We start from the raw sequence: 24369 nt of genomic DNA, 5'->3' as shown, positions 1-24369 counted from the left end.
CACAAGTGGCATCAGCAAGATCCTAAGAATAATCTCTAAATCCTCCTCATTTACATCAGCCCCCGTTTGCTTTCCATTCTGTTTCCCAAACATCCCTTACAACCCTTCCCTTGTTTCTCCATCACCTTCATCTTCACATTTATCACCTTCACTCATGCTCTTTCTCTAGACTACTGACATGCCACCACCCTACTCTTCTTGCCTCCAATCTTCCCATCTTCTTAGACACACAAACCTCTACTTACAGCTTTTCAACACACCAACATGAACTCTTGATTACTGGCTTGCCTCACAAGAGCCTTCACAACAACAGGGCCCAACAGTTGCTAAAAAAACATTTGAAAAGTGAGAGTTTCAGCTAATATTTTTTTTAAAGCAAAACAATACATTGTTTCTGTTAATCAAATATATAAAGATGTCCAACAAACTCTTTATGGAACAAAGTAAAAACTAGATATCTTTGTTAAAAAATAAACTGAACAAAGACATCTTTAATATAATATTCAAAGTTGGCAAGGTTGCCATGAGATGGGTATTCTTACAAACTATTCACAAGAGTAAGTATCAGTATATTTGTTCTAAAGGAGAATTATTCAATATATATTATAAGTCTCAAAATAGGCATACCGTAAAATCCATCTTCACCCACATAAGGTATATTAAGATGGTCATCGTAGCACAAATGTTAGGTAAATTATGACATATAAATACAAGGAAAGAGTACATATCATTAAAAAAGGTATTAGGAAGAGTTGGGTTTTTTTCAAATAGGAAGATATTCAGGATATAATGTTAAGTGGGGAGGAAAAGGCAAGATACAAAACCGTTTTTACAGCATGATTAATGAGGGAAAACAATTAATGAGGGAAATAATAGTAAGGATGACCTATTCAGCACTCACTGTTGTTCTGTCTGGTCAGATCATAAATATCTTCCTCTCAGTTCTTCTGTATGTTTCTGATTTTACTACAAGCACATATTTCTACATTCGGAAAAAAATAAATAATTCTGGAGGCATGAGTAATAAAGAAACAATAAAGATAGCAAAAACTCAAAAGGTAAAAAAAATTTGAGGTCGGGCTATTTATTAAATGATGACAGCTTTCTGTAACAAGTACGACCTTGCTTTGGGAAAGGTAATGGGAAACCCTGAGTACAGGTGCCCCAAGGCAGGTACTTGGAATCAGGATCAATAACCTCCTTAGCAGTTTGACAGACTCTATTAGACTTTACTGGAATTCAGAATTCCAATTATGAGGTCCTGACACTTTGAGATTTCCTATTCAAACAGTTTCTCATTCAATCGTAACTCCCTTTATAAAGCCACTGTTGAAGACCACAAAAATATTCAAGATACATTATGTCAAGCTTTAATGGATGTAGTAATGCTTTAGGGACACAGGATCTGTCCTGCGATGTATCCATGGACTCCCCCCTGACTTCAGTGCTATCTAATAAAACTATTTTAAACAAGAACTCTTTATCAGGAACAAAGTAGTTCTTATTTTTCAAGAAAAGAAAGATGCCTTGAGAAGCACCTGAAGACCCAAGGGTTTGGAGGCACAGAGATCTGAGTTAGAACTCAAACTCCATCGTTTACAAACGAAATAACCTTAGGCAAATTGCTTACCTTCTCTGAGCCAATAGAGAAATAAAAATAAGATGAACTCAAAACTTCTAAGAATTAAAAATGTCATTTAATCCTATTCATCTCTTTTAACAGCTATTACATGTTTTATCCCTTGTTTTTCAACCTTCATGCTCTGAAGGAAATCTCGACATGGTAAACATTAATATTTCTGGCATATTATGTATAGTTGACATTTCAGACTATGTATTTTTGTGAAGATATTGAGACCATTCTGCTATGAGGCCTCTGAACAGCAATATGTAATTCTCAAATTAATGAAAATGCTGGGAGCCTAGTGAAGTCCCTGGTGAGGAAAAAAAAAAAACAAGTTAAAGGTGCAGTGTTTAAACAAATATGAAGAGAACTGTCTTTAATGAGACTAAAAGATGCTTCATAGAAAGTTAAATTTTTCTCATTGTCATGCACTTGGTTCTTGGGGGCGGGGCACAGATGGTGCTCCCTACTGAAACCATTACATATCAGTATGGCCTGAGGGCCACGCACGAGAAAAAGAATGGAGCAACTTTTGCTAAAAGTTGCTAATGGAACTCAGCTCTCTCCCTGACCCGAGCATGTATCTCAAAAGTTGTTTTTCGGAATATACTCCTGATATACTTTCACTACTCTCCTTACTGGTTTGTTCCTAAAATTGCTTAAAATATTCGTGTCAACTGGGTTTTGGTTAATTGAAAGTTTATACAATTGTACATGAAAGAAAAACATCCCAAAACACTCCTATAAAATTTTATAAATGATTGTCTGGACATGAGTCATATATATATGTTAAAAAGAGCTGGATACCTAATTAGATGGGAACCTTTTTTTTTGTTCTTAATATTTGCAACAACTGGTTTTGTTCTGTTTTGTGGGAGGCAGCAAAAGTTATACTCAGACACTGAGCTGTTTTTGCCAGCAATTTTGCACAAGTTGCTGTGTGAATTATAATTTCACGAGCCAATAACATACGGGGTAATCTTTCTCAATAAGGAAAATAAAGAAATAACATACTCCAAACAAACGGCTCATGACACTGTTGTTCCAGGCAAGGGGAGATAAAGGAATAAACTCTAAATTTAATGTGAGGTGTGCCTTTTTAAGTGAGGAAGTACCCAGTAGAGTCCGTGTCCAACCAAGTACTGATTTCCAGTTGTCAGGGCAAAAGCAGAAGTCCCCTGCTGCTAGAGCACGTTGCTGGGGAACGGACATGCCAGTGGTGACAGGCGACTGATCTCCAGGCCACTGCCAGGCTTATCACCACAGCTGACCAAGGAGTCACCTTGACCACAGCAGAAGCTAAATGCCCCGAAGACTTCCGGAGAGTCTTTAGGTTAGCAGAGAGTCACTGAAACTCTTAAATATTCCTCACAAATTCTCAGAATTTATAGCATAAATGCCCCCTTGCTTCTCCACAAATTCTTATCAATAATCCATCCTGGCACTACTTCTCTCATTCTTGTATCTATGTGGAATGATGTCATCCCGACACAACTCCATACTTATATCAAAGCAACTTTTTTCTCTTTGTCATCAACAAATAGATTAAAACTTCACTTAAGTCAAACAAGTAGATTTAAAATCATATTAAACCTATTCACAACACTGGCTAATGCCTCTGGGCAAAAACATAATGCTAAATGAATGAGCAGAAGTTTCTTTAGACATTCCTTTCTCTAGCCGGACATTTACATTTCATCATATCGAGGCCATCTTAAAATCTATGGGCCTTATTCCAGTTTATAGTTAATATACAGGGGAGTCAAAGATAAAACTGCTAACTCATATAGAACATTAAAACAGAAGAAAAATAGGGAATATTTTAAATATAGACTAGGAGACAATATGAACATATTATAATGTTCTTTGTTTCTACTAAGCAAACTCTGTATTACTCTGTGTACTTAAAGTAAAGCTAAGAGGCAGGTAAAAATACTTGTTTGACAATATGAAGAGTATGACTGGAAATTTCATCCACATAGAACCTTCTAAGATTTATAAGTGTACTAATGAAGACAGCAGGGTGATGTCAAGGAGCTGTGTTGCCCTGAAGAAATGCAAACACCACCCCATACCGCCCGGACTTCCAAGTTCACAAAAAAGAATTTCTAAGAGTTGAAAGACATGCTCCTAAAGCCAGACGGAATGTAAACAAGTTTCCAGCACAACGAATTATTTTAAACCCAAAAAATTTCTTGTAGCATTTTAGAGACCCCTAAAAATAAAGACAAGAACATAAAGCACTTGAGAAAAGAAAAAAAATGGGTCATACAAAAATGAAACAAGACTTCAGACTTTCCACTAGCAACATTATAAACTAGAATATTGTAGAGTAAGGCCTTTGAAGTTCTGAGAAAGATTTCAACCCAGACTTCTAGGCCCAGTCAATTTCTCCCTCAAAATAAAGTTTCAATCCTGCATAGATTCATGTCAAATCTATGATACACAGTTTCTTACAAAGATGCACGTGAAAAGATTCAAATAAAATGAGGGAATAGGAAAACAGTGTCTCCAACTCAAAAGAACTAAGAGAATGGCACCTCCCAGCCTGCTGCCCAAATACAGCTTCGGATTAGAATAAGCAAGGAAGGCTACAGGAGGGACATATCTAGGGAGAAAGTGAAAACAAGCTAGAGTATCTTTTGGAACAGTGATTCTCAAACCTAACGAGACACAACATCCCATGTGCTGGATATGCCCCCTTTGCCCCTACTGGCCACCCTGCTCTGTGCCTGGTGAGGTTAACACACCACAACGGCCAGGTATTTTTGTTCCAGCTTTTCTCTGGGTTTCCCTTTTGGTGAAGTATCAGCACAGAAACAGAGGAAGAGAGAGAAAGATGGCAGGCGCTTTACTCTCTTAGCTCCCTCCCTACCACGCAGAGTTTGTTAGTGACTAGATGCTTCTTCTGAAGACCTCAGCCTGCCAGACAGCCTTTGTCCCACAGCGTTCCCACCTAGCTCAGGCCTCAGCTCCCTCCTTTGGCCCATGGAGGCCTGGAGGTAGTAAGGACGCCCCTTCTGCATCCTACAGCTGAATGCTTTGCCATCCATTTTGGTTCCCTTAAAACTGCCTGCCCCTCTGTAATTTGTGAATTGCCCCTTGAAGTGTGATGGCTGTTTCTACTGGGCTCCACCCAATAAGCTCTCCTTTAATTTTAAGAGAAAATAGAAAAAGAATAACCCTTTGCTATGCAGAAATGAAATTTATAGCTGTTATACTATCTGCACAGATGTCTTCAAAAATTTAAAGTTTACCAGAGGTTAATTGAAGTTTTATAAGAGCAGGTTTAATATGAAAGCTAAAACAAAGATGATTAATATAGCTTTTCCCTGAGAATGGATGTAGCGATGATTTTAGGCTCAACCCAAATGCCTCCACAGTAATGAGGCCTTTCCTGACATCACCAAACCCATGAACAGTTACTATGCACCACACGTATGGTATATCGTCTTTCTTTCATCGTATTTATTTACCCTTCTAAATTAGAACACCATAGAACGAGGTTTTTCTTTTTTATGTTTGTGCCCTATAATTTATAGCTCAAGAACTTGGTCAAAAAGCTATTCAAAATATAATATTTAAATTAAAATGAGTTATAAAATTGTACCAAGAGAAATGGAATCTAATCTTGCCTCTACCACTTAGTAGGCATGCTCCCTTGCATAAGTTACTAGTCTTAGGGTTGTATACTCACTGTGTTGTCCTTCAAAGTTATATACTCTAATGTCCTAGTGCACTGGAAAACTCCCATCTAAAATACGTATGGTACCTAGACACACCGAGATAGACCCTCTACAAAAAGTAATCTTGGATCAGACTTAGTATAATTATTATCTCTTACTTTGAATCGCCCAAAAAAGTAATGCATGTATCAATCTATCTATCTAATCCTAATTAGAAGAGAAATAAAGTAAAATTACATGTGTCTTAGAATGTTGATGCTTAAGCATGCATACACCCACTTATTATAAAGAAGGAGTCTAAATTTAAGTTAGGCATCAAGGTTGTCAACACTATTCTTTACTTTTGACATTTTTAAATAAGGGCTAAATGGTTTTTGTATATAGCCATAAAACCGAGAAGAAAGTGACAACTGAAAATTAAGGCTGACACAAGGATCCTATATTGGTAACAAGAATATCACAAGCATCATTGCTGTTGGTAACATTATTTTCAAAAACGGTGAGCAATTCTCAGGAATATTCTGAACAAAGTAAAGTTAGAACTCCTCTAACTTTATCCAGGAGTTGTATTTCTAGAAAAATCAATACATATTAAAATCATGTGACTCAAATAATTATAAACCAGCTTATCTACATGAATATCCAACAGGACATTCAAATGCCATGTAGGATGAAGGACCATTCATCATCATTTCATGATTTCCAGGCCCTCTGGACCCCTACTAAACACCAGTAGCAACTTCTCAATCACTGAGAAAATGAAAAACATCCCAAAATTTTTTCAATGTCATCTAGAGGGTATTACCATGCCCACTGAGAACCACTAGTTTATAATCTGAAACAACTTAAGGAGATAATGAAGGGAGACAAGATAGGCAGAGAAGAGAAAAACAAGACTCCAAGAAAAAAATATAAAGTTTTATAAGAAATGCAACCAAGCATACTAATGTGGTTTTGCAGTTAAAAAAAAAATAGCTTTGATAATGTAAACTATTAACTAGTTTTCAATTTCAAGAATCAACTACTCAACAAAGTATGAAGATCTTAATAAGTCTTACAGAACATAAAATAAATTAGCACTCTTTGGAGGATATTTTCTTCAGAGAAAAAAATCTAGATGTAGATGCTATTGGCAATGATTTCAGAATTAAGTGTGTCTAACCCAGCCAGCACCTCTGAAATTTCCTTCAGTATTTCCCTCATAGTCACAAGATGATTGTCTCCTGTCTGATACACCAGAACTTATGTCACATGGTCACCCGCAGCTGCAAGGGAAGCTAGGGCTAGAAACGTAGCAAGAAAGGAGGAGAAATGAATGTCAAGTAATGAACACAGCAAGAAGAGTACAGCTACAAGGTCTAAAGGATTGAGAACTAAAGGGGTGAGTGTATTACTTAATTTACAAAGGTAATTGTAGATAGGATATGGCTATAACAGACCTATTATAACAACTAAGATCTGATTTGATTAAAGTTAGCATAAACATGACAGTTCATTTCTCTCACTTACAGACCTGAGCTTGTGTGGCATCTCTCCTCTCCAAAGCCATCAGGGCCCCCAAGCTCCTTCATAGCATAGCTCTGCTGTCCTCAACAAGTAGCAACCATCTCCTCATCTGAGTTGCTGTTCCACTACTGACACTGATATTCCAGCCAACGGGAATGAGAAAGGGCCCAGAGAGGACACGTTCCTCCCCTTGCAGGGAATGGCCCACAGGGTTTGCACATATTACTTCCATTCATACCCCAGGAGCCTGTCCTTAGTCTCTGGCCACATCTGGCTGCAAGAGAAGCTGGAGCAGATATCAGTCCCTGACTGTTCCCAGCCAGCAACAATTTGTAACAATTTAGGGCAACAATTTGTGAGCCACACACTTGCTCTTCCTCTGGTAAGACTCACTTTCTGCCTTCCTCAAAAATTCCTCATCCGTCTATGGCCTGTCTCACCGAATTCTGTAAAAACAAAGACATTGCCTGCGCAATTCTTCATAAAGACTGTTTGTCTCGACTGACCTGGTCCTGTTCTTGTGTGGGAGAAATAAAGTTGGCATCTCTCAGGGCTATGTTCTTTACCCACGTTGCCTGTGGACAAGTGCGGTCAGTCCCATGGTTAACAAAAACTGGGGAGGGCAAGATGAGAAATGCAGTCTTCAGCCAGGCAGCCACGTGCTCAACTAAAAAGGCTATTCCTTGTAATATTAGGAGAACATATTGGAGTCAACCAGCAGAAACCAATGATGGTAAATAATCATATTCAAAGTAGAAGAAAGGGGAGCCAGCTGCTTGTGTGAATGAACTAAATCTCCCCACCCTGCCCCTTCTACAGGAAGTAATGGATAAAGTCCAAAAGGATAAATGAGGTATAAGAATCTTATATCAATTTATAAATATCTGACAGAAGCATTTAAAACATTAACAGTTAGGAGAGGAAAGACTTCCTTCTGAGTGTGTGACGGGTAATGAAGAGGGGTGGGACAGGAGACTGCTGCTTTTTACTGTGAGATCTGCAAGACTTGGCTTTTAAACCACATGAATATATTGTAATAAAATAGCTTAAATATTTTTAGTATGTTACAATCTCAAAATAACAGTATTGTACCATATTGTGTATTATAATGTATTTTTGAACTTAGTTAAATAATGTTGAGCAAACAGTACCCATATTCTTTCTACATTACCTTTTAGGCTACAACCCTAGTCAAATTTGAACCATTGCCACAGCCCCCTAAATGGCCTTCCTGCTTCTACTCTTGCCCCTCTAGTTTATTCTCAGGACTGTAAGGGGGAGTGCCTTAAATTCCATGTAAATGGTATTCCCTGGAGTTGTACAATGTGGTAGCATTACCTGTTCTCAGAGAGATCATTTTAGAATCTTAATCAGATCACTTCTTCAACCTGCTCAAAACTTGTCAGTAGCTCTCCATTACACTTAAATTCCTATCTTACCATTGTCTAAAAAAATGTGTATCAGCTAGCCCTACCTCTCCAGACTCATCGCTTCCTACTTCCCTTTCTCACTCCACTCTCGACCTCGCTGCTGTTCTTCATTTAAAAAGCTTATTTTATTCCACCTCAAGGCTCTTTGTACTGCTGCTAATGCCATCTGGGATGTCCTTCTCCCTCATCTCCCACCCCCACCTTCAAATGGCTCGATCCTTTACTTAACTTCAAGTCCTGCTCAGCCACTACCTGCTTCTCATATAGACTTTTCCCGAACAGGGGAACAATGCGAGAGGGGAGACACACATTACTCCTAGCTACTGATGCCAAACCCCTCCCACAGTCACTATCTACCCTTAATATGGAAGTGCATATTTTCATAGATTATCCATCTTCTCTGCTAGAACATATGCTTCATGAAGGCTGCCTTGTCTACACCTATACTCTCGGTGCCTAGCGTACAATAGCTGTTCAAATATTGCCTAAAACTTGTTGTTAAATGCAGTGTGCTTTTTAGAATGAAAATTTTCTTTTATGAATGACATTTATGGGAAAATAAAGAAAACTCTTTGAAGATCTACTCCATGCCAGACACTGTGCTAGGTGCTTTTCAGAAATCTTATGTGAGCTTCAAAGCATCTCGCTGAAGCAAATATGAGTCATTTTACAGATGGGGCAACAGCAACTTAGAGAGGACAAGAAAGGGACAAGCAGGCAGAACTCGGATTCCTACCGACAGGGTTTCAATAAACAAGATATGACGCTGAAAGTGGAAAAGCCAAACAAAGAGGCGGAGGACAACGCAAGAGGCGAGACAGACATTACCATGGAGATACAAATATATTATGAACAACCTGGTTCCATCCCACTTTGGGATTTACGTATTCCAGCACTTGCAAAATATTTTGTGTTTGTTTCATTCACAACTGAAATGAAAAACAGCGGAACTTATTAAATACCCAGTTAATGTTGAACACTTGCTATTTGTAGAATACTTCATGGTCTAGTTCTCGCTTATACCAGATTTGAAATCCACAATTATTACTAATCATTTTTATTTCACTTTTATAAAACAAAAGCACAACAAATACACACGCATGTACATATATACATTTATATTTATATAGTTCCCCCCATAAAGCAGTCTATACAAAGAACGGCATTGCAAAGTCACAACGCAACTCAAAAGGTTCATCAGATATAAGAAAGGCTGAATTCAAAATACAAAATACAGTGTAGAAATATCAACATATGAAAAAGTAGGTTAAAAATTAAACCTAAAATGAGTTGCTAGGGTTACCAGTGCTGGAGTCATCTCCATATTGATAAATCCAATTAACATTTTCAGTCCCTGTCCTACTTAACCTTTCACTAGCACCTGACACTGTTTTCTATTCCCTTGTTTTAAATAACTCTTCCCTTAGTTTCTGTGACACAGACCATCCTAGCTTTCTTCTCACACACCTGGCTGTTTCTTCTCCATTTCCTTTGTCAGCTCAACCTTCTCTTCCAAATTCTGAAAGAACGAGTTGTTAAAACCTTTTCTCTGTTGGACTTGCCCTTCAGCTACATCATTCAAGCCCATGGCTTCAATTTCAATCCATACATTTCCTAAATTTACCTCTTGTACCTAAATTTCTCCCCTGGGATTAAAAAAAAAAAAAATGTCCTTCGGATCTGGACTTATTTGAGGAACCAAGAATTCAATATCTCACCTACTAGATTTCAGCTTCTTATGGCAAGATCTGTGTTGGATTAAATTGTACATCCCCATATCACTTAAATATCTGTAAGAGAATAAAAAGGGAAAATGAAGTCCAAACCCCTAAGATTCTAGGATGTGGTGATGAAACTACAGAAATGCGTGTAGAATGGCACACTTGAATCACACAACTTTGATTTTTCATAATTATTTGTCGCTTTGTCCTCTCCCATCTTCTGTCATTTTAGGTGTATTGTTCTAACATGCAAAAGCAGAGTGGCGCTAGTAGAAACAGGGATGGGGAACAAGAGTGTGCTTTATGCTTTATCTCAATCTCCCTACTTACCACTGCCTGAGAATATATGCAAGCCTCTGGTTAAGAAAACCAAAGATTCACAAATGTAGGCTAGAGTTGTCTTGTTATAGTTAAGAATCGTTTCTGATGATATTTAGCATTTTGTAAGCCTTTTTGGCTACAGCAGTATTTTGAGTTTTGCATATTTTTCTAGAGAACCAAATTAAAATAAGATCCTTAGCTCCTTAAATAAAATTTTGAATGTATTTCCCTAAATTTGTTAAAGTAGTAAGAATACGGGTTTCATGGCAGAATTTAATTTTTCCCACCTGCCAATAAAAAATGTTCAGGCAGAGCCATAAAAATAGTTTAAAAGGTAATAGTACTGCAGACCAAATATAAAATTAAAGCCCACTTTCCAAACTAATGTCCACTAAGTTTGTAATCCATGAAGACTACCGGAGACACAGCCTCTTACAATGTGTGCTCCACCCAGTGACTCGAAACAGTAAGCACAAACATGAGGAAGCCAAGGAATGAATCATGTCGTTCTACCTGTCCTACAGTCTAGGATGAAAGAGAGAAAATATCACATAACAAAGACATAAAACATAAAGCAAAGGAAACAGAAAACACTGGACAAAATAGAAAACAAGATTAAACATCATGTGGACAATGACTAATAAAACATTTCAAACTCTATAAAAGACTAGGCAAAAATGTATTGAATAATTTTCCTCAACAGAAAGTAACCCCAAAATGCATTTATATGTGTATACATGTACATGTGTATACAGATATTTATTTGTACATATATAAGTGAACAAAGGTGTATATGTTATATCGAAACCTATCAATGTTTCTGATAAACTCCCCTGAAGCAGTTTCAACATTAAACTGGACAAAAATCCATATTCAACACCCAACACACATGTACACACATAGATCAAATGGATCAAAGGGAGTTACTTTACAATGATTATAAGTACAGTGTATACTTATGAATCTTTATACTATTTAGAAGAACCTGGCATACAAATTTCTGAATACTTCTAGAAATGCAAAATAAATTAAAAATACACATAATTATAGGATAAAACAGCCACTGATAAAGACAAAAAATAAAATAGGAATGATTACTATAGCGATGCTAATTATACAATTTTTAGCAAATTTTCATCTAAGTCAGAATATTTACTAATTTACAATGTAAACTTAATTACATACTACAATGAACCACACTCTGTCAACATAAAATTAGAAATTTATTACTAAAAAGAAAACAAAACTTCAACACCTGAAATTTTTAAATTACTCTTCTGATTAGCTATATAAATACTGGTTTAAGGGAGAAATAAAATCTGAAATAACAGATTATTTGCCAAAATGAAAATCAGTTTCATAATGTAACATACAGACTGATGCCAAACTGTATCTAGAGGTAAATTCATACCTTTATTTTCATTTTCTTATTATGAAGCAGAAAACCATCATTCTAACCCAGGCTCCCTTTAAAAAAAAAAAAAAAAAAAAAAAAACTAAGGGAAACAAGAATAAAATAAAAACAAATGACAAGAAAAAATCAAATAAAAACCAACTATTGATTTTTAAAATAGAATTTTTTATGGACTCATTAGGCATATTTGTAAAAACAAAAGTATCTAGGATATGTAGTGATTTTTTTAAATGGAAGTTAAAATCCGAAACAAGACTTAAAGCTAACATAAATGATATTAAGACAAGTGAAAAAAATGTCCAATTCTATGTTTATACTTGAAAATCTAGAGATGGCCAGTTCTCCGAATCATGTGATTATCATATTTGATCAAGGTAAGGAGAAAATCTAATAGGCTAAAGAAAAAGAAATCTAAAATAGGTTCTAGATATAGCTAATTTCACTAGCGAATTTTTTCAAAAGTCCTAGTATCAGATACCTTACATACTTAAAAATAAAACTATTCTAGAGCACGAATAAAGTTAAAATGTCTCTCACTTAACTCTATTCCTTAAAACCAGACCCATGATCATGACAAGTCCCCAATTTAAAGACCTTTCTAGAGGCATAAAAGTTAAAAAAAAGTATAAGGAATAGAAAATCAAAGGTGTATAAAAAATGACCATGATCAAATAAGAATTACCCTAGAAATGCAAATATGGTTTAATAGTAAACCTAGTAATCTTATGTGTCACAGTAGAAAAATAAAACTAGGCAGCCGAAAAAAGTAATTACAAAAAAAGTAATTTGATAACATCCAAATATTCCTGGTATTTTTAATCCTCTTTATGTAATAAAAATAGATTAAACAATAAGCTATCTTAGAAAACGAACTGACAACACTTTCACTGGTAGAGAACCAAAAACATTCCCAGTAAAGCCTAGAGCACACAAAGGTATTGGCAAGAGGCACAAACACTGTTCTGGACATTCTTACAAGTATAGTGACGTGTGAAACAAAAAAGTACAGCTACAGGGTAGGACCAGACAAAAGTCATCACTATTAGCAGATGATTCACCGCCTACCTAGAAAATCTAGAAGAATCATGTACTAATATCTATAACTTTCGGTGAACAGTAACATGTCCCGTTGTAACATTAAATTAGAGTTTTGCATTTACTCATCATGAGAAAATAGAAAAAGTCACAATAACAAAAATTATAAAATGCTTAAAATATAGCCTTGATTATAAACACAAGGAGTCTATACAATGAGAACTACAAAACATCACAAAGACATAAGAGGCATGACTAAAGAGATATGCTCTGTTCCTAGTAGACTAAATAGAGTAAAATCTATCATTTCCCAAACAGGCTTAATTAAATTGACCCTCCCCCCCCCAAAAAAAAAAATGATAGCATCCCATTTGGAGCACATGCATGCAGTAGGCACCTACTAAGCACTTTACATGCATCATCACTTTTAATCATAACAAGAACTCTATGAGGTCATTTTTCACCATTTTACAAATGAAAAAGCCTGTGCTCACAGATGTGAAATGACTTGCTCGCAAAATGAACGAAAACTAGAAAAGAAATGAAGCCCTGGCCCTCTGAAGCTGGAGAGTGATTTCCTAGCCAATATGCTATATGGATGCTATATTTTTTAAAAGGGAGAGGGGAACAGAGAATGATCAAAGAAATTCTTGACACAGAAATGGGAACTAACCCCATCGTATGTTAAATATATGATAAAATTACCTTAAATCAAAATTTATGATAGTTTTTACAAAATTATCGACCATATTCCCTACGGTCTCAACAACAGGAAAAAGAGAACTAGATTAATTCATTAGAATAGGTAACCTAGAAACAGATATAAAGAAAAACATATGTACACATTATACATAAATTACTGAAGGCCATGAGAGGACTTTTGCTTTTCTATTCTCTACTACATATACTCAGGACATTAGAGAGTGCTAAACACATATAATAGGAGCTCAAATATTTGACCAAATGAATGAATGAAGTAAAGAATATGAACAATTTGGCCTTACAGCTGAGTAATTAAAGCAGAACCGAATCAAAAATTAGGCTGCAAGAGTTGCTTGACTATTTGTGGAAAATGTAAAGCCAACTTCTTATTTTGAAATTTAATTCCAAATGAGAAATTGATTGTCAAAGAGCATAAATGAGAAATAAGATCGAAGAATACCTGAAAAAATAAAAGGCAGACTACAGAAACACCTTCACAAAGGAACACTAACCTAACCGTATTGATAAAGGGTTTGCAATAAGTAAACCCAAAAGCTCAATGGGAAAATGAAAAAAATATATATTAGACCGTATATAGACACACACATTTGTCCTCACAAGCATTCATAAAGGAACAAATTAAATACCATCTTAGCTATTAGATTGGCAAATAGACTTTACATTGTTCATACCCTTTGCCCCAGTAACATTTTCACTGTAAAAATTCATCACTAACTTTAAGGTTATAAAATTCAAACCATAAAGTGATATGATAGTCTCACAAAGCACAGCATGGCATCAATGACTCTCTACAAAGCAGAAGTCTCCCAACTACAGACCAACGAGTGCACCTGTTAGTGCAGTCAGAGAAAGGGAGAGGTCTTCCTGTCTACCTAATGCCAGAATGTTGGAAACAGCAGAAAAATATCAAAGCATTCTTACAGAAGTTCTTGTTTAAATTGTTTTAATTACTTTAACAATTACTTTTTGAAAAACCTACATTTGTTACCACCGCATACATGAAAAATATTCCACCCACTAATGATCTTCAAAGACTTTTGCGAAATTTACTTTTTAGTTAGGCATTACTCAATGTCAACCCCAACTTGGAGATTTCACTATGTTCTCTCTCCCCGTTCACGTTGGAATGCAAAGCAACACTCAGGCTTACCTTAAGTATAGCACGTTTCGTTGCTAATGTAGTGATCTATCCATAGTTTTATGAACAAATTCTGCAATTGCTAATGTAATTTAATCACTGCCACCATATCACCTAATTGAAGACCTTTTAAAAGCCCAAAAGAGCACTTGCCTCACATTGTATTGATTCCATGAAGACGATATTTTTAATTATTTTATTTCTCAATTAGTTGTGATTCAATGTTATATTAGTTTCGGGTGTACCACATAATGGTTAGACATTTATACAACTCACGAAGAGATTCTCCCCATAAGTCTATACCTACCTGGCACCAAACATAGTTATTACAATATTACTGACTATATTCCCTATGCTGTAGTTTACATCCCGGTGACTATTTTGAAACTGCCAATTTGTACTCTGAATCCCTTCACATTTCCCACCAGCCCATCAAAACCCCTCCAATTAGGCAATCATCAATTTGTTCAGTGAGTCTATTTTTGCTTTTTTAGATTCCACATGTAAGTGAAATAAGGGAAATCTTATGGTATCTTTCTCTGACATATTTCACTTAGCATAATACCTTCTGGTCCATCCATGTTGTCACAAATGGTAAGATTTCATTCTTTTTTATGGCTGAGCAATATTCAATTGCATATATATACAACCTCTTTACACAACTGTCTACCGATACTTAGGTTGCTTCCATATCTTGGCTATTGTAAATAATGCTGCAGTGAACACAGGGGTGCATCTATCTTTTCAAATTAGTGTTTTGGATTTTTTTGGATAAATACCCAGAAGTGCAATTGCTAGGTCATAAAATAGTTCTATTTTAATTTTTTGAGGAACCTTCAAACTGTTTAGTGGTTGCACTGATTTATAATTCCACCAACAGTGCACAAGGGTTCCCTTTTCTCTATATCCTCGCCAACACTTATTGATAGGCATTCTGATAGGTGTGAAGTGATGTCTCATTACAGCTTTAATTTGCATTTGTCTGAGAATTAGTGACATTGAGCATCTTTTTATATTAGCCATCTATATGCCCTCCTTAGATAAATGCCAGTTCAGATTCTGTCCATTTTTTAATCATCTTGTTTCTGAAGTTGTATGGGTTCTTTATATATTTTGGATTTTAATCCCTTATCAAATTTATCATTGATGAATATCTTCTCCCAGTCAGTAGATTATCTTTTCATTTTACAGACAGTTTCCTTAGCTGTGTAAAACTTTCTAGTTTGATATAGTCTCATTTTTTCTTTTATTTCCCTTTACCAAGATAAACCCAAAAAATATTAAGAACAATGTCAAAGAGTTTACTACCTATGATTTCTTCTAGTTTTATGGTTTCAGGTCTTAAAATTTTCCATCCATTTTGAGTTTATTCTTGTATATGGTATGAGAAAGTGATCTAGTTTTATTTTGCATGTGTCTGTCCAATTTTCCCAACACCATTTATTGAATAAACTGTCTTCCCCCATTGTATATTCTTATCTCCTTTGTCATATATTGACCATATAGGCATGAGTTTATTTCTGGACTCTCTATTCTGTTCCATTGAAATAACGTTTGTTTTTACACCAGTACCATACTGTTTTGATTATTATAGCCTTGCAATATAGTTTAATAGTTTAATATCAAGCAGCACGATACATCCAACCTTTTTCTTTCTCAAGATTTCTGTGGCTATTTGAGATCTTTGTGTTTCCTAGATTATTTAGACTTGTTTTCTGTTGTTCCCCATAGCATCTCCATTGCCTTTTCCTTAATATGAAATACTGATTGAGTTACTCAGTAATCTCAATCATTATTGCAAATACTTTCACCTGGCCTAGGTGAAAATAAGCCATTTCCCTCAGCTTCCCTCTAAAGCAGTGGATCTCAGCCTTGGCATTAGATTGGAATCACCTGGGAAGCTTTAAGACTACCCAGATTGATTTGTCTGACATACAACCTAGATAATGGGATTTTTATAAGTTCCCCAAGGCAATTACAACATACAGCTAAGGATAAGAATCACTGTCTTCTTATTTTTTGTTTTTTCATTTTTTTTAAGAACTATCAAAAATCAAAATCTTTCAGTATCTTAAACACAGTGATCACAAAATGAAATGTTATGGATTTGGGATAATTCCATAATTTGATTCTTGAATATCCTTAAAAGTCTAGGGAAAGCATCACTTGTTCCAATGATATATCCATTATATACAATCATTGTCTTTTCTAGCCTAAAAACTGAAAAAAATAGTAATACATGATTACGTGACCTACCCCTTCCTTCCCCAAAAAGGTCTAAATTAATTTAAAAAGCAGCTAAAGTAGCACGATAACTCAAAAGAGGCCTGCGTCACTAGAAAATAAGTGGCAGGATTTTGCATTCAGAATGCCCATATTTCATAATCTGGTACTTGGCTTTCTTTTGTTTTGAAGGTCTTTAATGACCTTACAAACTGTGCTATTGATTTTGTGAGTGTACGAATGAAGGGGGCTGTTTTCATTAACAGAAAAAAAAAACTGCAGAGGGAAACCATACAATTACAATATTTTATTTTGCTTTATAAGCAGCCGTGTATTAAAATTACAGCTGATTTTTGAAAGATGCTAACACCAACATCACTTAATCTGTTTGAGTTCTCATTAGCACAACTCATTCCACCAAATTAAGTGCTGTGGTCTCAAGATACCCTATGGGGGGTTAGATGAGTCAAAGGAAACAAGCGTTTTTCTGACATTGAGTCCAGCCTGAGGTTTTACTTTTATGTGTGGTTTCCAACTTACTCCCCACAGGACAGTGTATTCCCTATTATTAAAAGCAGCAAACTTCTGATGCAGCAACTGCACTTCTGGGTATTTATCCAAAGAAAACCAAAACACTAATTCATAAAGATCTAGGCACCCCTATGTTCGTTCACAGCAGCACTATTCACAACAGCCAAGATATGGAAACCTAAATGCCCGTCAACAGATGGCTGGATAAAGTTATGGTTCATATAAGCAATGGAATATTAGCCATAAAAAGAACGAAATCCTACCATTTGCAACAACACGGATGAACCCTAGAGAGTACTGTTGAGTGCAATAAATCAGAGATAAATACCTACCGTATGATTTCACTTATATGCAGAACCTAAGAAACAAAATAAAACAAACTAAACGAAATCAGACTCACAGAGACAGAGGACAATGTGGTGGCTGCCAGAGGGGAGTTGGGTGGTTGGGAGAAAAAGGTAAAGAGATGAGGACGTACAAATTAGACTTACATGCTAGTTACAGGAATGTAGAGTACAGCAAAGAGAATATAGTCAATATTACTGTAATGGCTGTGTGTAGAGCCAGATGGGTGATAAGAGTAATCGGGGGGATCACTTCATCAACTATATAAATGCCTAACCACTGTACTGTAAACCTGAAACAAACAAACAAACAAAAAAATGTGGATGCAAAAAACTGTACGGGACCAACTACAACTCTAATAAAATAATTTTAATAAATAAGGGCATTATCACCTTGTAAAAAAAAAAAAAAGCAAATAAAATCCATCCCTTCATGTATTTGCACCATAACATACCAAAGCACCAAAGAACAAAGTGTGGCTATTAACTATTACCAGATCGGCTGGAACCCTGCAATCAAGAAAGCAAAGCATATCGCAAGGCTTTTACACTGCATCTCTCTTGGGTTTGGTAGTGGAAAAGAGTCACTTTAATGTCACTAGCTGTACACCAAAAGGTATTACCATTTTTATGGCTTTCTTTACAAGGGTAGGGTGAGTCCCGGAGGTCTCAAAACATGTTTAGCTCTTGCAGCACAGAGCTTTTGTCTTGATATTATCTTGCCTCCATCTTACACCTAATTTTTTTTAGAGGGACTAAATCTGACACTTCCATGAATCCAGACATTTACTAAGTTCTTACACATCATGCACTGAGCTAATATATTAAGCCACAGTTGTACCTTAGACCACAAAGATGGGGCAACATAGCCACTAAGACACAACGACTCCTAAGTCATTCTCAGATGTTTTAAGTCCCTGAGTTTTAGCTTGGGAATCACCTACGCAGTCAGAAGACTTAAAACACACACATACGACTACCATTTCCAGAGATAAAAGTAGCTACTTTATTGTACTATAACACTCAAATGGGAGAGTTGTAGGCAAGAGTCCACTGCATAGTATTCATCCAATACTATTTCCCCACAATGCTCTCCTCCTGATCAATTTTACCTAAGCAGCTTACGTCCCCACCATCTGCAATTTCATGGTATTATTTGTATACATTATTCAAACTTAGAATTAATGAGGAAAATTATGCAAAGTGGTGGGAGTGATTATTTAAAGGCTTAATAAGGCACAATTTAGTGTGATTACAGTGGCAATGCATATAGAAATGCAAAGAAAAAAGGTATATGAATCAAATGGCAAGTTATTAGGTACCATTTTAACATTCCTTCATTACTTCTAAAGAATAGCTGAATAGCTGGCTCCTCAACATCTGACTTTAATAAAAGAAAAATAAGGAACATAGTAACCACTAACTAGGAACCTATAGATTCCTGCCTAACCAAAACTGTTAGCATTTTAAGTCATGCACACCAGAAAGATAGCTAAAAACTGAGACTTGCAGTCTCAACCCACATGTCTGTGAGTGAATGTCCTTCACCCCTACTGTGGTGATCGTTATATTCACCGCATTCTCCCTACCTCCTAACCACCATGGACCCCCTTTATTACTTTTTCCTCCAGGGCTTCAGTGTTTTCCAAAGGTTCAACTAACTGCCTTTAATAATTGATTTGCTTTGTCTGTCATTGTTTTCTCATTTCAACATTTAACCAATGATATAGAATCATCCAGAGTTCATCACTAATACCGTTAGCACGTTGATTGTGCAAAGAAAGATAATGAAGGTAAATAATTTCCAGAGGCTTAAGTGCTACTCACAGCTCAACCCCTGATATGTTCACTTAAGTGATGTGACACCTGGTATCGAGCTTTTTCAGTGTCTGGTCCACCCTTCTCCACGTCACCTCATTTTCTGTAAAGTCATCAGCAGTAAGGGACCTATCTGGTATAAGCTAACAACTATTATTCCCAAGTTGAAATTTTCCAGCCCAAATCAAAGACATGTTTTAGTCAACTGTTAGTTTAATGCTATTAAGCTTTCCCCTGACTAGTTTTGTGGGCCATTTTAACCAAGTGAAAAGAAACACTCCAGCTCTTCACAGAGGCTCATCATCCCTAATGGTAAGAGTGAGGTTCTTACCTGTCTGTGATGAATTTCCTTCATTTATAAAATGCGAAGCATTTCAGACCTCAATTTCCAAGTTTCTAAATTCTCAAAGTTGGGAGGAGTAAGTGACAATGTGCATTTCCATGACAATTTAAGCTACTAAATCCTTGTATTAAATGTCTGACTTGAAGACAAAAAATATAAAAATAAACAATGGATTGTGATTTTGCAGTTATTCTCTTATTTCTTTTATATAACCCAACTATAACTTTGTATAACTTTGGACTTGAAGCTTTGGGAATTCATTAATTTGGGCATCAAATTCACAAGAATATAGTTAGATTCCCATTTCACTTTGTCCTAGGAGGAAACCTGACTGCCAAGAATTGCTCTAGCTCCCCTCAGCAACCAGTATGTTAAAAAAAGTGTGGAATCTTTTGAATAAGTCTAAGGGAAATACGTTTTGGAATAGCCTCCTTAAAAAAAAAAAAAAAAAAATTTACAAAAGTTTAACAACACTCAATGTTCTCAACATTTAGAAAATAGGAATTTCCAAGCATTCTAAATATTTTTGCACAGAACATATGCAGTTTTGTTTTTTTGCACTTTGGAATTTTTTTGGTAATGCCTCAGTAAGGTCCTAACAATCTCCTCAGTAGTATTGTAAATGCGCCTGTTTGGCAACTCGATTTCTGCAGAAACATTGTGTAGGCATACCTCATTTTATTATACTGTGCTCTATGGCACTTCACAAGGGTTGTGTTTTGGGTTGTTTTGTTTTGTTTTGTTTTGTTTATTTTTTACAAATCGAAGGCAAGACCCTCCACTAGCAAAATGATTATGACTTTTTTATTGATGTAATCTGGAACCAAACCTGCAATATCTGAGGTATGCCTATGTTTAAATAAGAGGAGTCAAAGAGATCTGCACTGTTTGAACAGAGTTTCATTAACAAAATACAACAAGTATGGACAGTATAAATCAGCTACCAGCAAGTTAGTTTTTACAAAAGCACCTCCAAGGAAAATATTCCAAACATGAACTTCAAGGATAATATTCTAAACAGGAACAACATCTCAATTTTATCACATTGTTTTTAAGACTTTATGGAACTAAAAATAAGCTTAAATGAAATATGAGTGAAAACACTGGAGATGGATATTCATAAACTTTGTGACCACGAGCCACAATTACACTAAGTTTAAGAATGACTACTGAAGTTGAAAGTCCCCATGACCTAAGGAGTTCAGAAAAGGCAATGGCAACGTAACTCAATGCAAACAATTCAATGGACACTATATACGAGAAAATATGGTACTCACCTAGTTGTGGATGGAAGGCTCCCAAAACTCCACAGGACACCCAAAACTGACCTGGGGAATGTTGTCTTCAATCATGCCAATAGATTTGGAATTAGGAAATGCTACTCTGACATATTTCTCTCCTCCAGAATAAGGGGTCTGCCCTGAGGATCCCAGCATCTTTTCCAGCTCCAGCATCCTGTGACTCTGAATTACCTAGAGGGTTAGGTACTTAAAGGCTCTGCAAAATTAGCGACCAGCGGCAGAGCATCATCCTATAAGCATGCCAGAGAATGAACGATTCAAAACAGCCACCTAGTTTAGGCCTGTTTTAAGAGGACTGGTAGCTGGGGGCAGGAAGGTGGTGGGAAGACTGCATTTACTCTGAACTACAGCTTTTCAAAATTTAATTCAAAAGCTCTCCAAATTTCTAGGAGATGTCTCACACACCGAAGTTACTACTTTAGAAAACTAATAAACATCTGTGCATCTAGTATGCCTTGGGCAAATTACAGTCTCTCTGGCTCTCCATACCGTGTCCCAAACTAAGGAGACTGTTGCAGATAGCTACTGAACCTAGGTTCAGTATCCTGTTAAGGCGATATCCTAGATGGTTTCTGTTGAAAACACCCAGTAAGGGCAATTTGAGCCATTACTTCTGTCTGCTACAGAACATTAGACCCCTGGGGTCTTATTTTAAAATCAAAGTTGGCAGACATCTCACCTGAAAAACTCCTTACCTCTTCAGCGGGACAGAGGGGGGAAAGCATTCATTATGAAGTGGTTATGCACCAAACTTATTTTTGATCAACAGTGCGTTTCATTGGGCCTGCTCGGTCCAGGAATTCCTAATGCATAGCACTTCTACAGAGCTGCATACCTTCTGCAGTGTTTAGATTTGATGTCCTAGTTATGAAGCAGTACAGGAAACTTGTCCATTTTACTTCGTTTTCTATTCACCAAGGAACATTTATGCCCCTTTGCTCTAGGGAAGACTTCTTTCCAGCCAACGTAAGTGTCCCAATTCCATCTGATTCGCCTACCTACACAGTCAGAGCCTCGGCAAAGCCCAGCTCCGGCTGGGCTAGGTGAACAGGATGCACCACTGCCGTTAGAAATTAAAGTTGATGGGAGTTGCGCTCTAACCCGGCCAGAGCCCGCCTGCCCTGTGCCCCGCCGCACGGCCAGGGCTGCCGGGTGGGTCTCTGTCGTCTCACGGATGCCAAGCTAACAGCTTCTGCTACGCCTGGGGCGAGGACCCGTCCGCTGCAACCTGATACCCAGCAGACTAAAGGACCATGCTCCCCGCCCCCTAAAGGTTCCCTTGCCTTCAAAAACTAACAGAAATGCAGCGTCCTGCTCTGAGCAGAAGGATAGCGGGCAGGTACCTCGGAGCGCTCCCGGGAGAAAACCCCCCGGGGAGGAAGAAGTGGCGGCAAGAGGCGCCGGGTCCTACACGCTACTCACCTTCTGCTGCCTCCGGGCCATGTCGGTGGGCTGCTTGGCGTTGAAGGGGTGCGCGATGCATCTCACCACGAAGACGTAGAGCTGCAGGCGGATCTTCCGCTCCTGCTCTTCGTCCAGCTGCCGATCGGGCTCGTCTCGCCCCTCGCTGAGCACCGAGGGGCTCGGGCTCCCGGGTCTGGCCGCGCCGCCGCCCGCGCGCCCCGGCGCTTCCCGCCGCCCTTCGCGAGCCGGGGCCGCTGGCGCTCGCTGCGAGCCGCCGGCCGCCACCAGCACATCGCGGCTCTCCTCCTCCAGCCCCTCGTCCGACTCCTCCTCGCTGGAAGATGGGTCCAGCATGGTGCTCGCGCCGCCCCGCCGCTCGGCCCGCGGCCCCCAGGAGCCTCACCCCCGGGCGCTGCGCCCCGGGTCTCAGGGAGGCGCGCGGCTGGCAGCAGCGTTCGCAGAACGAAAGGGAAACTGACCAGGGCTTTCCGGACACGTCGAGTTACATACAGGAGTGTTTCCTACCGCCAGGGCGAAAGGGGCGGGCAGGAGCCGGGAGGAGGACGCGGAGCGGGAGACAGGGAGCCGCCGGGATTAAATAGGCGGAGTTAGCGTTGGGGGTGAGCCCGAGCGCCTCGTGAATTAATCAGGCCCGCCCGGGGCCGGCCAACCCGGCGGTCCTCCAACGCCTGCGGGCGGGGACCGAGCGGCCACAGCGCCCGGGTGCAGGTGGGGAACCTGTGGCGCCTACAACAAGCAACACGTGGAACGCAATGTTGAGGAGCGGGCGCGGGGCCGCGGAGTGCGCGTGCGCGCGCCGCCGCCTCGGCCCGGCCGGGGTGCCGGGGTGCCGGGGTGACGGGGCGCCCCGTTCTCAGAAGCGGAGACTAATTGAGCATAGTGGCTTTGGGGGCGCCCACCTGGGGTTGCTTGGACTGCCTGCCGTGACCCCACCGCTAACCTCCTTCTCTAGCAAGCTCCCTGAGGGTGGGCAGACAGGGTGCAAGAAAGCTACCCCCACCCCAGGTGAGGGGAGCCGCCAGAATCTCTCCCGGACCCGAACCTGATAGGCAGGGTTCAACTCGAGCTCGGAAAAGTGGGGCCGGAGCAGGTCGCCACCAAATAACGTTGGGAGGAGACTTTGAAAAGTCTCTCAATCTGCTCTGCTGCCGTTTGACGCTCATGTTGAGGTCCAAATTATAAAAGTCAGAGGAACGTTCTTGAAAAGAAAAACAAAAAGCAAAAACACGCGAGGCTTTCTTAATTTGCTTTTGTGCCTGTACACACATAAGCAGGGTAGATTTTATATTTGCGAAATGACACACTGATTCAACTCACATAGAGCTCGATTATTTTCTGGGTTGGAATGCAGTTATCTCAAGACAGTTCTGTAGTGTAGTAGACGTTTATTCAGCAAATATTTGCACGCCCGGTGTCCAGCACTGTTAAGCATTTGGACGAGCACCCTGGGGCGCACACTTACTTGGTCACCGTTGGTTCTGACCTCAAGCGGGCGTCACGTAGCTGCACTTGAAGCCTGTCTTATCTGCGCAGATTTCTCACTCCCAATGCGGTAACCACCTTGGAGTTTATATCTGTCATTTTGTTTCCGGTGTCCTTAATCCGGACAGAGGGGAAAATAGGGAAAACCGCATTCAGCCCAAGAGGCAGTGTGCAGTGGCCAAGCTGGCAGGGAGGTGATAAAGCTCAGTGGAAGTATCACCAAGCAGATAAAATTACTGACTCTGATCTCTTCTACCCCGTGGCCGAATAGCAGTTTTAGCTTTTTCAAGGCACTTTCACAGTT

The 24369-nt window shown here is 38.5% G+C and overlaps 1 protein-coding gene across 20 annotated transcripts in view; it reads right to left on the bottom strand.

The window, feature by feature from the left end:
• The window catches only part of CADPS2 (calcium dependent secretion activator 2), a 465193-nt gene extending 441951 nt beyond the window's left edge, over positions 1–23242 (bottom strand). For 5 of the 20 annotated variants that reach the window (XM_016125163.2, XM_016125164.2, XM_016125166.2 and 2 more), the window contains exon 1: positions 22581–23239. In XM_016125163.2, the coding sequence (XP_015980649.2) occupies positions 22581–22916 (336 nt within the window). In that variant the 5' untranslated portion in view covers positions 22917–23239. Of the gene's footprint in view, positions 1–21134 lie in introns of all 20 variants that reach the window. The other 15 variants (XM_016125153.2, XM_016125156.2, XM_016125158.2 and 12 more) reach the window with 6 other exon arrangements.
• Between the last annotated feature and the right edge of the window lie 1127 nt (positions 23243–24369).

Source organism: Rousettus aegyptiacus, unplaced genomic scaffold, assembly GCF_014176215.1.
Source record: "Rousettus aegyptiacus isolate mRouAeg1 unplaced genomic scaffold, mRouAeg1.p scaffold_m13_p_13, whole genome shotgun sequence".
Classification (NCBI taxonomy): domain Eukaryota; kingdom Metazoa; phylum Chordata; class Mammalia; order Chiroptera; family Pteropodidae; genus Rousettus; species Rousettus aegyptiacus.
This window is presented reverse-complemented; position numbering and strand designations above follow the sequence as displayed.